General features: G+C 45.1%; 1 protein-coding gene across 3 annotated transcripts in view; it reads right to left on the reverse strand.

The window, feature by feature from the left end:
* GLRB (glycine receptor beta) overlaps window positions 1-13,808 on the reverse strand; it is a 268,807-nt gene that overhangs the window by 53,361 nt on the left and 201,638 nt on the right. For all 3 annotated transcript variants that reach the window (XR_010177463.1, XM_063920484.1, XM_063920485.1), the window contains one exon: window positions 3,045-3,185. Coding sequence is in view for 2 of the 3 variants with exons in the window: in XM_063920484.1 (XP_063776554.1) it covers window positions 3,045-3,185 (141 nt within the window). In the remaining variant the exon portion in view is untranslated. The remainder of the gene's footprint in view (window positions 1-3,044; window positions 3,186-13,808) is intronic.

Consider the following 13,808-nt stretch of genomic DNA (forward strand, 5'->3'; position numbering starts at 1 on the left):
TTTTACTTTTGTGCCCAGTCTCCAGCGGAGCCGTTATCCCCCCATGGTCCTTACGGAGTTCCCAGCATCCACTAGGACGTCAGAGAAAGAGGGAGTATGCCAACTCACACCCCAGCGCCCATATATCCCAAGAAAAGATATATGTACCCAGTGCTGCTTTGTAATGATAATAAGCACCACACTGCGCCCCCCCCCCTTTTGAATATCTCCCCGTTACTTGTCTGAGGAATGTGGAGGTCCCGGCAGCGTCTCCCTTCAGCCGCGTGTTGAAGGAGAAGATGGCGCCTGTGAGCCGCGGACGAAGCTCCGCCCCCTTCCCGACGCGCTTCGGCCCGCCAAATTTTAAAATGAAAAATGCCGGAGGGGGTTTCTGGAAACGGTGCCGAGGCACCGAAAAGCTCTCTGCCAGCCCCAAAAATCCGGTAACATGCTGCCCAGGGCGCCCCCCCCCAGCGCCCTGCACCCAGTAAATACTGTTGGTGATGTGTGTGGGAGCATGGAGCACAGCGTTACCACTGTGCCGTACCTTCCGTTACTGAAGTCTTCTGTCGTCCTGAAGTCTTCTGATCTTCTCATACTCATTCGACTTCTTTCTTCTGGCTTCTGTGAGGGGGTGACGGCGCGGCTCCGGGAACAAGCAGCTAGGCGCACCAAGTGATCGAACCCTCTGGAGCTAATGGTGTCCAGTAGCCAAGAAGCAGAGCCCTTAACTAAGAAGAAGTAGGTCTGCTCCTCTCCCCTCACTCCCACGCTGCAGGGAGCCTGTAGCCAGCAGGTCTCCCTGAAAATAAAAACCTAACATAAAGTCTTTTCTAGAGAAACTCAGGAGAGCTCCCCTAGTGTGCAACTAGTCACTCCTGGGCACAAAGTCTAACTGGGGTCTGGAGGAGGGGCATAGAGGGAGGAGCCAGTTCACACCCAGATTAAGTCTTTTAAGTGTGCCCAAGCTCCTGCGGATCCCGTCTATACCCTATGGTCCTTTTGGAGTCCCCAGCATCCTCTAGGACGTAAGAGAAACTAGAAACACTATATGAAACTACCGGTACTTTGTAAAAAAAAACATTCAGCATTGCTACTAAGCAGATCTTTGTAGTGTGTAGCCACACATACAATCTCTTGCAAGCATACACTACGTAGATCTGCTCAGCCGCAATGCTGATAATTTTTTCACAAAGTACAAGGTAAGCTTAAATTGTTAGAATTCTCTGGCTTAGAATTATCTACCTTTCTATGCAAGGGCAGATAGCTCAATGAACAGATTGTTTGAATGCAATGTCACAGGCAGTGGGTTAGAATTCCAGTTATGTCAGCATCCTGAAATGTAATAAAGGACAGTGTGACTGAATAACAAAGAAATCTCAAGTTGAGTTCATGAATGTTGTATAGGTGTTAGCGACAGATGGGGTCAGGGTAGAAGACAGGGGAGGTCAGACGATGCTGGGTTTCAAAACGGGGGGAAGCAGCAAGTGATTAAAACAGATAATTGACAAGTGCCACCAACAGCGTCCACTACTCAGCAGCCCCCTTTGCACACAAGTAGTTATGGCCCTGGAGTATTAAGCCAGCTTTCAAAAATAGCAAAAAGCAAGATTCTGGTAGATAAAAAATAGATTTTATTATTAAAACCTAAGATTTTTTTTTACTAGTATTAATTTAATGCAAAAAATGTTTTGGAATAATATGGCAGTAGAACATAGCATACCAGTTTGAAAACTAGACAACCTATTCAGTGCCGGCTCTACCATTATGCAGCTTTAGGAGGGCGCCATTGAATTTACCTAGCAAAAAACTGAAGGATGTCTCTGTATGCGGCCTTCTCTTTTTACACTGTGCTGCCTGCTGCTGTGGGTCTAATCAGGTGCAGCCACCACTATCAGGCCGAACTACACAGTGCCTCAGTGCTTCCACTGTGCCGACACGTGTAACATCAAGTAACGTGAAGGGACATAGAAGGCAAATGTAACTATGGCTCCTGAGGGGCGCCCCCGTGGCGGCTCCTCATAGCCCTGATGTACCTCCTGCAGGAGGGTTGCAGGTTAGGGGGCACCAGGTTGAAGTTTTGCCTAGGGTGCAGGGAGACCTTGCACCGGCCCTAAACCTATTATATTAAATCATTGCTCCCCCAAGTTGAAGTCAGGCAGCATGGGCGAAATCTAGACATTAGAAAGTCTTTAGAATCTATTGAAATCGTAATGCTCTCTGTAGTATGGCGTGTTATTATCTGCCCTATGGGGCATGAGAATACTCCCCTCTTCAAACAAGAGTGTCTTCGTGTGTGTTGGGGGGGGGGGGGGGGGGGGGGGGAGTAGCAGGCAGACACTGATGGACGTGGCATAAGCCAGGTCCCTTTACTGGTACTGATAATAATAATAATAATAATAATAATAATAATAATAATTACGTGTATAAACATCTTTCTGTGAAATCTTAGTCAGTATACAAACGCATATGCTATTTATATACAACGCAAACAAGCAAGATGATACATGAATTTATTCAAGAACTGTAACTATAGTTTGTATGCTTCAATAAAAACTATTTTCGGCCAAAGGTAAAGGCTTCCTTAAAATTTACAAATACCAGTTGATATATTCTGAATGTCATTTGAACACACAATTCAAGTATAGCTGGCTACACACATTTCAATACAGCAGTCAACCTGACCTTTATGTAACCCAACTGTACCAGAACAAGATTATTGTAAGATTTGGCCATAAACATACATACATACATACATACATATACATCAGAGGCAAAATCTGTCCCATTCTTAGGCCATACCCAGCAAGGAATTATTAACATGACTGGGCAACCACTGCAAACGTGGTCAGATATTGTCACTGAACAACAACATGAATGGTCCATCACAGTTAGCATTTGATGGATCCCAAATTATAGATCAGCTGCTTTTATTACCTATATACTTTATAACTTGAATCCAATTATGCCTGAACCTACCTAATTGGCCGTCAAAATCAAAGTGATTACGAGCATCTTAAGGAAATTCTCTGAATGTTTGTATGATTAGGTTCAGTTCTACTTACCGGTGCCTTTGTAGTACTTTGTGCAGTTACCATATTCAATATCTTCTGTTTTAATATCAAATTGAGGCAAAGCTATTTTTTCCATTTGCACAGGGTCACCTGACTGCCAAATAAACCGCAAATCATCCGTTGTATATCCAACTTTGTGACAAAACAAATGAAAAATATTTCAGTTATATACACACATTTCTATTTAATCTACTTATCCTTCTGAAAGTCGGAACTAACTGTTCTAAAGACACACAGTGAAGTTTGACCAAAGAACATACATAAAAATTTTTTAAAGTATGTCTACATTAGTAATTAGAATATATAAGCATAATTTCCAAGATAGAAAAAGAGCCAATGATAATATTAAATTTAGCAATTTAGTGCAGCATATAAGTGTGTATATGTCAGATAATATTAAGGTTTAGAAAATGGATGGGATATAGAAAATAGGATTTTAATCGTAGTCTGTAGGGGATACTGGGAATACATTTAGTACCATGGGGTATAGACGAGTCCACTAGGAGCCATGGATACTTTAATAAATGTATAGTGTGCGCTGGCTCCTCCATCTATGCCCCTCCTACCAGACTCAGTCTATGAAACTGTGCCCGGGGAGACGGACATACTTTGAGAGAAGGACAGATAAGGATAGTGGTAAGATTACGAATCAGCACACACAAAACAAGTGGAAAGCCATGCTAACCTAACTTGAAACATGAACAGCTACAGCTGAACAAACCAGGATACTCAACCAAGTAACAGTGCAGGAAGAACGAAGCACCGGGCGGGTGCCCAGTATCCCCTATGGACTACGAGAAAAGGATTTACCGGTACGTAATTCAAATCCTATTTTCTCTTACGTCCTAGGGGATACTGGGAATCCATTTAGTACCATGGGGAAGTACCATAGCTCCCAAACCGGGTGGGAGAGTGCTGAGGTTACTGCAGAACTGATTGACCAAACTGAAGGTCCTCAGAGGCGAAAGTATTGAACTTGTAAAAATTAACAAACGTGTTCGAACCTGACTAAGTAGCTGCTCGGCAGAGCTATAAAGACAAGACACCCCGGGCAGCCGCCCAAGAAGAACCCACCGACCTAGTAGAGTGGACATGTACAGATTTTGGAACTGGCAAGCCTGCCGTGGAATAAGCATACTGGATAGTGAGCCAACTACCAGAAAAAGAGAGGAAGAAACAGAGAGGCAGAGGATGTAGAGGAGGGAGAGGAAGAAAACAGACTCAAAACACCGTGCAGAAGATAACCAAAGGCGGAAAAAGGAAAGGCATATTTAATCTATCTAAAAGAATTTTAACAGAGGAGGAAATAGTATTGCTTGAAAAAGGCCTTAATTATGCACCTGCGGCTAAGCCAAACCTGTTCCAACTATTCGTGGATCTAAACCATTATACCCGCACACTTAGTAGAAAAAGATATTTCGCACTTAAAGGTTTAAAAAAGAACCAAAGTGATGAGGTTCCTATAATACTTGATGCGGATGATGATCATATAAGGGAGATCCTCGAGTGCTTGGGACAGGAGGGGGCTATGGATGGAGGTGATTCAGAGATAGCAATCCCAATATTTGATGTAAGGATAAATAAGTTTAAAAAGAAAACAGATTTTTACCCTTTATCATATAAGGGTCCTTTTGTGGATAGTTTTTACAAATCCACACTTGCTAAATTTAGGGATATCTGTGAGAAGTCTGATGATGGGAGATATTGGGACAACCTGACCCCTGGGGAACGTATGGCCATGAAATCACTGCGGGGGGATTCATCAATCATAATAAAATCAGCGGATAAGGGCGGTGGGATTGTAATCTTAGATACGGAGGATTATATCTCAGAATGCTCTAGACAATTGCTGGATGCAAAATTCTATGTTAAAATGGATTCAAATCCCACCGTCCTATTCCAAAAACAATATATGGGATTACTTGATCAGGCCATGGAAGATGGCTCTATATCCAAGGAAATATTTGATTTTTTACTTTGTGCACACCCTATTACACCCACATTTTATGTTTTACCCAAAATTCACAAGACACTCATCAATCCACCGGGGCGACCTATAATTTCTGGTGTCGGGTCACTGACCAACAATTTATCATTTTTTGTCGATCATCACCTGCATGGACACGTGGAGAGTCTAAGGTCGCATATAAAGGACACACAGCATTTTTTAAACCTCATAAATAAAATTATATGGAAAAAACATTATTATTTAGTTACGTGCGACGTAGAGGCACTATATTCAAATATACCACATTTAAAAGGGGTTTCTGTGGTAGACCATTATTTGAAGCAAGGCAATCTCTCGGACTCTCTACGTGTCTTTGTGGTGGAGGCGATAAAATTCATATTATCACATAATTATTTTATGTTTGACACTCAGTATTATTTACAGACACGTGGTGCGGCTATGGGGGCCAGATTCGCTCCGAGCTTCGCTAACCTCTACATGGGAGCCTTTGAGGACGAACATGTGTGGGGGGGGGGGGGGGCTCGGGGCGGATTTGGTCTACTATGGCCGCTTTATAGATGATTTATTTATTGTTTGGGGCGGCACTTTAGAAACACTTCACAGTTTCACCAGCAGTTTGAACAATAATAAATATGGACTTAATTTTACATCTCACTATAGCACTAAGAGTATCAGTTTTTTGGATATAGAGCTATCTATTGAGAATGACACTTTGGTCACAAAAACTCATATTAAGGAAGTGGACCAAAATAGATATTTAAATTATAAAAGCTCCCACAAGCAGTGTTGGAAGGACAACATCCCCAGGGGTCAGTTTGTCAGATTAAGACGTAATTGCACGTCTGTTCTCTCATATCAGGTTCAAGCAAAAAAACTTATGGAATCATTCTCCGAACAGGGCTACCCACAAAAATTGTTGGATAAAGCCTATTCAGAGGTGGAGAAAATGGAAAGATCTACATTACTTAGGCCAAAATCGGTAGAGGTAAGAAGTGAAAATAAGAAAGATAGAAGTCTAGCCTTCATTACACAATATAACAGCAGCGCACATAGAATTAGTCAGGTTATAAAGAAAAATACTTCATTATTACTTTTGGATGATGTATTAAAACCATACATCAATCCAACAGGGGGTACCATTTTTAGAAAAGCGGATAATCTGCGTAAGATCTTAGTGCCAAGTCACTTTGTGAAAGGGAAGAAATCTAGTCCAGATATACCTAGTACTTGGCTTCTTGTGAGGCCACTAGGATATCATAAGTGTGGAAAAAGTAACTGTCAGTCATGTAACAATATACCCAGAAAGAGTATTAGCTTTCAGTCCTTTATAACAAGGGAGTCCTTTGCCATTAAAGATTTCATTAACTGTATGTCTACGTACGTTATTTATTTAATCTCATGTCAATGCGGAAAACAATATGTCGGGCGAACTACAAGAACCTTGCATATAAGATATATGGAACATAGGAGGAATATAATGAAAGGGGCAAAACATCCCCTATCAGACCATGTTATACAATGCCAAAATGGGAAATGGGAAAATATGACCATGATAGGTATTGAACAAGCAAAAATGACAAATAGAGGAGGAGACCGGTTCAATAGGCTTCGTAGGCGAGAGGCTTATTGGATATTTAGAATGGACACCATGGTCCCATTGGGCCTCAATGATACTGTTGAATTAAATGGGGTATAGAGAGGCACACATATATATATGCGGTCCCCTTTTAGGATTGTATATATAGTTCTGGTAGTCCGTTGACATATAAATAGCTCATAAGATCATGATATGGAATGTGAATATTTAATGCGTGACATACATGGTATGATAATGTATGCAATAGATATTATCTATAGTTATACTTGGTATGCCAATTCATTATATTCATCATAATTATAGGTTAGAAGGAAAATGTTATGTTTTTTTTTTGTTTGTGTTCTAAAATGTACTTTTTGAGAATATTAGAAAATATGATGATATCTGGAATGGGGAAAAATATAATAAATCTCTTTGTGTATATATGTGTATGGTTATTATAGGAGTATATTAGTCTGCTATTGGTGGTATCAGGGTGACAACGGTATGATCAATTGGTTAACTATATATATATATATATATATATATATTTAATATGAGATGAATACACATATATATAAAATTTTGATCGCAATTATGGGACACATATCAGGCGTCGCTATGTAATTATGGTGAAAATCAAAATTTAAGCCTGATTTAGATAAACAGTAATAGTGACCGATATTGTGGTTATTTATTTATGTTTAGAGATAGTGATTCCGATTACATGTATGCGTGTCTCTAGTTTTATTTAATTATTTATTTAATTAATTATTATTATTATGTATTTATTTATTTATACGTAGTGGTGTCTATATACAATGGCTCTTTTATATAAATGTAATTCTAATATTGTGATTAATATTGTGACTCTAAAGAAAGCAATTAAATAACTGTTTTGCTGCAGGTATGCATAATTTATGATGAGTGAATACACACTAATAGGGTAGCATATGGTTAATAAGGAAGAAGATCTGTGAAATGGGCTTACTGCACATGTGTATATCATCTACATGGCTATTTAAAGGAGGTAGCAGAGAGTAGAGATATTGACACTGAGGAAGCCGCCGATGCTCTTGAGTAGGCGGGGAAACGCGTCTGTCATATACTCTCACACAGACCGCAGCACTCTGCACATCAGCTGGTCGGCGATTACAAACACCCCGAAGGTAAGGGGAAGTGTGTGCCTTCTCTGCCGACAGTAGTCCACGAACCTCCAGTAAGGCTGACGAGGAAAAATACCAGCCGTACGGCCAGGCGCCGGGAGGATAAGAACGGCGAGTGATATATAAAGTGATTCCCCTCCAGAGAAAACGGACAGTGACGAGAGACACTAACCAGGAGGGACGCCGTATGCATGCTTTCAAGCTGGACAACAGAGGCATTCTGTACGGTATACAAATTTTAAACTGATACATAGTATTTCCATTCAGTTACAGCTGTAACAAAATCAATTTATGAACTGCCTAAATGGAACTGTTCAGCCGTGAGGAAGGCTGTGGTTTAGATTACTATTAACCACCTGCTTGGCGTTTAAATTTGTTCAACAGATTGCTAACAAATACAATTGGTGCAATAAGCTGCTAAACATTCTTATACATATATGGACTTGGGCAGAGAGACTTGAGAACAGTGATTGGAGTTTTTTTTTGGATAAGAACTCAGCACAATGAGAATTTAAATACTTAGGATTTGTTTTTTGAAAGCAAGTTTAAGAAAATATATATAAGCATCTTTTACATTACATTGGAACTAAGCTTTTTATGTAGCCGGCCGGCAGATATTATATTATATATAATTGTGTGTATACAATAATAATAATTTTTTAAAAATTTAATAAAATCTACACTGGATTTGAAAAGCGCACTCTCATATTGTATTTTTTCTGGTCTATATTGGGGTAAATGACCTAGTACCCCTGAGAGAGCTGCTTTCAAAACCGACAATTGCAGCGCCAGGAATACTGTGTTTGTTGATCCAGCATACAATTGACTGCTTTGAAGCAGGACACAAAATCTTATTGGGATCATAGAGAACGAACAGCGAGTCCGATTGTCTGTGATGAGCTTTACTTACACCTTCAAAGCCCTCACAAGATCTAAAGACTTTGAAGTAGCAGAGGTGTCGGTGACAACCGGAACCACAATAGGTTGGTTGATGTGAAACGCAGACACCACTTTTGGAAGAAATTGCTGACGAGATCTGAGTTCAGCTCTGTCCTCACAGAAAATTAGGTAGGGGCTCTTGTAAGACAATGCCCCTAGCTCAGAGAAACATCTTGCTAAAGCCTAGGCTTACAGTGTGACGATCTTCCACGTAAGGTACTTTACGTCTACCTCCTCTAACGGTTCAAACCAGTCCGATTGGAGGAACTGCAGCACCAAATTGAGATCCCAAGGAGCCGTGGGAGGCACAAAGGGAGGTTGGATGTGCAGAACACCTTTCATGTACATCTGGACCTCAGGGAGAGAAGCCAAATGTTTCTGAAAGAAAATAGATAATGCCGAAATCTGTACTTTTATGTAGCCACATCCACTCCCAACTGCAGAAAAAGCAGGAAACGTCCCAGATGAAATTCCACCGCAGAATATTGCCTGCTTTCTTCCAAATACAGTGGTAATGTTTAGACGTTACCCCCTTCCTTGGATTATAGTCGAGATGACCTTGTCAGGAATCCCTCTCCTGGCTAGAATCAGCCGTTCAACTTCCATGCCATTAAACGTAAGTCTTGATAGACGAACGGGCCCTGTTGCAGAAGATCCTTGAGAAGAGATAGAGGCCACGGATCTTCGAGCAGCATCTCGAGAATATCCGCATACCAGGCCCTTCGTGGCCAGTCCGGAGCAATGAGGATTGCTTGAACTTTTTCCCTTTTTATTCTTTTTAGAATTCTTGGGATCAGAGGTAGTGGAGGAAACATGTACACCAGCCGGTAGACCCACGGAGTTGTGAGAGCATCTATCGCCATTGCTAGTGGGTCCCTCTGCCATAGCGCCGCCGCGGTCTCCATACTTAATCCTCCGGGCGCGCTGGGTCTCCGGCGCTCCGTCCGGTCAGCATCCCGTCCACGGGAGGTGCGGGTGACGTCATCGGTACTTCCACAAATCAGGCACTGGCAGGAAGTTCAAATTCAGACGCCGGGCAGAGCTCCGGCGCCTGAGTATCATCGTTACTGCGACTGTAGTAGTGATCTCCAGCGCTCCCGTTCCTCCGTGCCTCAGCATCTCCGTGCCTCAGCACCTCAGCATCTCCGTTCCTCAGCACCTCTGTACCTCAGCACCTCCGTGCCTCAGCACCTCCGTGCCTCCAGCACTCCTGTGCCTCAGCACCTCGGTGCCTCAGCACTTTCGTGCCTCAGCATCACCGCGCCTCAGCACATCTGTGCCTCCAGCACTCCGTGCCTCAGCACCTCGGCGCTTGCAGCACCTCCGTGCCTCCAGCACCTCCGTGCCTCCAAGCACTTCAGCGTCTCTAAGCGCCTCAGCGCCTCCAAACACCTCAGTGCCTCTAGCACCTCAGTGCCTCTAAATCTACAACATCGCTCACAGCAAGCTTTTTGGTACTCTCCACCAATTCATCAGCACCTTTACGAGTCTTCTCTTTCAGGAGACCTTCAAGCGTCCACACGTGCCTTCTGCCTACCGTCCAAATCCTGTATGAGGAAGACCTACATCCGGCCTTCTCTTCTGCGACCCAGTAGCGGTTCCTCTTCCCGGTCACCGTAAGAAACCCAGAGTCCACAACACTTCCAAACCTACTCAGGCCCCATGGACCAGGGGAATCGGAACACAGAGTCGAGCGACATCCAAAGTCTGGCTTCCCGAGTTCAGACTCAAGAGGCGACACAGGGCCAGGTGATGCAATATCTCCAGGAATTGTCCGGCCGATTGGATCAAATTCTAGCATCCCTAGCTTTCGTAATTCCGGTTCCAGTTCCCGTAACTGCTCCAGTTGCTGCTTCCAGTATTGCTCAACCTCCGGCTTGTACCAGGTCTCGTCTTCAGCTTCCTACTTCTTCCCGCTATAATGGGAACCCAAAGAATTGCCGGGGTTTTCTAAATCAGTGCGAGGTGCACTTCGAGCTTCTCTCTCACAATTTCCCTACGGATCGCTCTAAAGTAGCGTATATCATTTCCCTGCTTGAAGAGTCAGCGTTGGATTGGGTGTCTCCGTTATGGGAACGATCTGATCCCGTGGTTTCCAACTACACCGACTTCATCACGTCCTTTCGAAGAATCTTAGTCGAGCCCGGCAGGATGACTACCGCCTCTTCCGACTTGCTCCGTGTTCGTCAGGGCTCCCACTCCGTGGGTCAGTACGTGGTTCATTTCCAGACCATCGCCTCTGAACTTCGCTGGAATAATGACGCTCTGAGGGCTGCCTTCTGGAACGGTCTCTCCGACCGACTGAAAGATGAGTTGGTTACTAGGGATCTGCCTGATCCATTAGAAGAGTTGATCTCCCTTTGCGTCAAGGTGGATCTTCGGATGCAGGAGCGTGGAAGGGAACGTAGCCGTTAGATCGTTCCAGGTTCTGGCATTCTACTCCTAGACCGGCGGCTGTGCCCAGCTCGGGGACGAACCCATGCAAATTAATTGATCCCGACTGTCTCCGGAGGAACGACAGCGTCGTCGCGAGGGTAAACTTTGCCTTTACTGTGGAGCAGCAGATAATTTCCTCAAGTTTTGTAAATCCCGTCCGGGAAACGGGCAGGCCTAGCTTTTTCCGGAGGAGTCAAGTTGGGGGTCACGACTAAATCTTCTATTTTGGACTGTTTGCTTCCTGTGTCTTTTATCACCAATTCAGTTTCCAAGTCTTGCGAGGCCCTGTTGGATTCCGGAGCTGCAGGGAACTTTGTTTCTTCCTCCGGTGTCCAAAGCATGGATTTAAAGGTACGGCCTATGGAGCGGCCTATTTCGTTGACGGCTATCAACGGTACTAGAATTTCCAAGGGTCTCATAACGTGGCGCACGGAGCCAGTTAAGCTGCATGTAGGGGCTCTACATCAAGAATGTCTGGAACTCTTGGTGAGTCCGGAAATGCATCACGATCTGGTCCTTGGAATGCCTTGGCTCAAAATTCATAATCCCCACATAGACTGGAAGTCTTCTCAAATTCTGTCTTGGAGTTCTTTTTGTCATGCTAACTGTCTCACTCCCGTTTGTCCGCTCCGTGTCTCTTCTAAGTTGGATGAAGAGCATATTCCAAAGGCGTATCAAGGGTTCAAGGATGTGTTTTCGGAACAGGCGGCTGATCAGTTACCACCTCATAGGTCTTGGGACTGCCCTATTGACCTTATCCCAGGGAAGATGCCACCCCGTGGCCGCACATATCCTCTGTCACTCCCCGAGACTCAAGCTATGTCGGACTATATTAAGTCCAATCTGCTCAAGGGATTCATTCGCCCCTCATCCTCCCCTGCTGGAGCGGGCTTCTTTTTCGTGAAAAAGTTTCTGGTCTCCAATAGTGTACTATTCTAGACACTCTACGAAACCAGGAAAGTGTCCAGGGGCCACTCCTAGAGGAGGGGGTACTGTCATAGCGCCGCCGCGGTCTCCATACTTACCCCTCCGGGCGCGCTGGGTCTCCATGTGGCCGTCCTCGCTGGCGGTTCCCGGCTCCCGGTGCTCCATCCGGACAGCATGTATGCTCGGCGTCCACGGGAGGTGCGTGTAACGTCATCGGTACTTCCACCAATCAGGCACTGGCGGGAAGTTCAAGTTCAGACACCGGGCAGAGCTCCGGCGCCTGAGTATCATCGTTACTGCGACTGTAGTAGTGATCTCCAGAGCTCCCGTTCCTCCGTGCCTCAGTATCTCCGTGTCTCAGCGCCTCCGCACCTCCGTGCCTCAGCGCCTCCGTGCCTCAGCATCTCCGTGCCTCAGCACCTCCGTGCCTCAGCATCTCCGTGCCTCAGTATCTCCGTGGCTCAGCGCTTTCGTGCCTCAGTATCTCCATGCCTCAGCGCCTCAGGACCTCCGTGCCTCAGCGCCTCCGTGCCTCAGCATCTCCGTGCCTCAGCGCCTCCATGCCTCAGCATCTCCATGCCTCCAGCACCTCCGTGCCTCCAGCACTCCCGTGCCTCAGCACCTCGGTGCCTCAGCACTTCCATGACTCAGCATCACGGTGCCTCAGCACCTCCGTGCCTCCTGCACCTCCATGCCTCCAAGCACTTGAGCATCTCTAAGCGCCTCAGCGCCTCAGTGCCTCTAGCACCTTAGTTCCTCTAGCTCTACAACATCGCTCACAGCGAGCTTTTTAGTACTCTTCACCAATTCATCAGCACCTTTACGAGTCTTGTCTTTCAGGAGACCTTCAAGCATCCACCCGTGCCTTCTGCCTACCGTCCAAATCCTGCATGAGGAAGACCTACATCCGGCCTTCTCTTCTGCGACCCAGTAGCGGTTCCTCTTCCCGGTCACCGGAAGAAACACCGAGTCCACAACACTTCCAAACCAGGTCAGTGATACCCTCGACCTGGAACAATACCGCTTGAGCTTCTTGCTGAGTCGAGAGTCCATCATGTCGATTTGTGGATATCCCCACCGACATGTCAACCATCGGAACACCTTTGGGTGAAATCCCCACTCCCCCGGGTGCTGGTTGTGTCTGCTGAGAAAGTCTGCTTCCGAGTTGTCTACTCCCGATATGAAGAACGCTGACAACGCCATGGCGTGTTTTTCCGGCCAGAGAAGAATTCTTGACACCTCTGACATTGCGGCTCTGCTTTTCGTTCCACCTTGTTGGTTTATAGATGTCACTGTCGTCACATTGCCCGACTGGACCTGAATGGCCTGATTCTGAACAAAAGATGAGGCCTGCAGAAGGGCGTTGTTTATAGCCCTGAGTTCCAGGATGTTTTTTTTGAAGGATGACTTCCTGACTTGACCATGTTCCCTGAAACTGCACCCCCTGGGTGATTACGCACCAACCTCTGAGGCTTGCATCTCTGGTTAGCAGAATCCAATTCTGAATCCCGAACCTCCACATGAGGGAAATCCTGATATTTGGAAACAGACGGATCCTCTGGTGCATGTAAAGATGCGATACGGACCATTCGTCCAACAGATCTAGCTGGAAGAGCCTCGCATGAAACCTTCTGTACTGAAGTGCCTCGTAAGAGGCCACTATTTTCCCCAGAAGGCGAATGCACAGATGCACAGAGAGCCGGGATGGCTTCAGCACAGCCCGAACCATCGACTGGATTACC

This window comes from Pseudophryne corroboree, chromosome 1 (assembly GCF_028390025.1).
Source record: "Pseudophryne corroboree isolate aPseCor3 chromosome 1, aPseCor3.hap2, whole genome shotgun sequence".
NCBI classification, from domain to species: Eukaryota; Metazoa; Chordata; class Amphibia; order Anura; family Myobatrachidae; genus Pseudophryne; species Pseudophryne corroboree.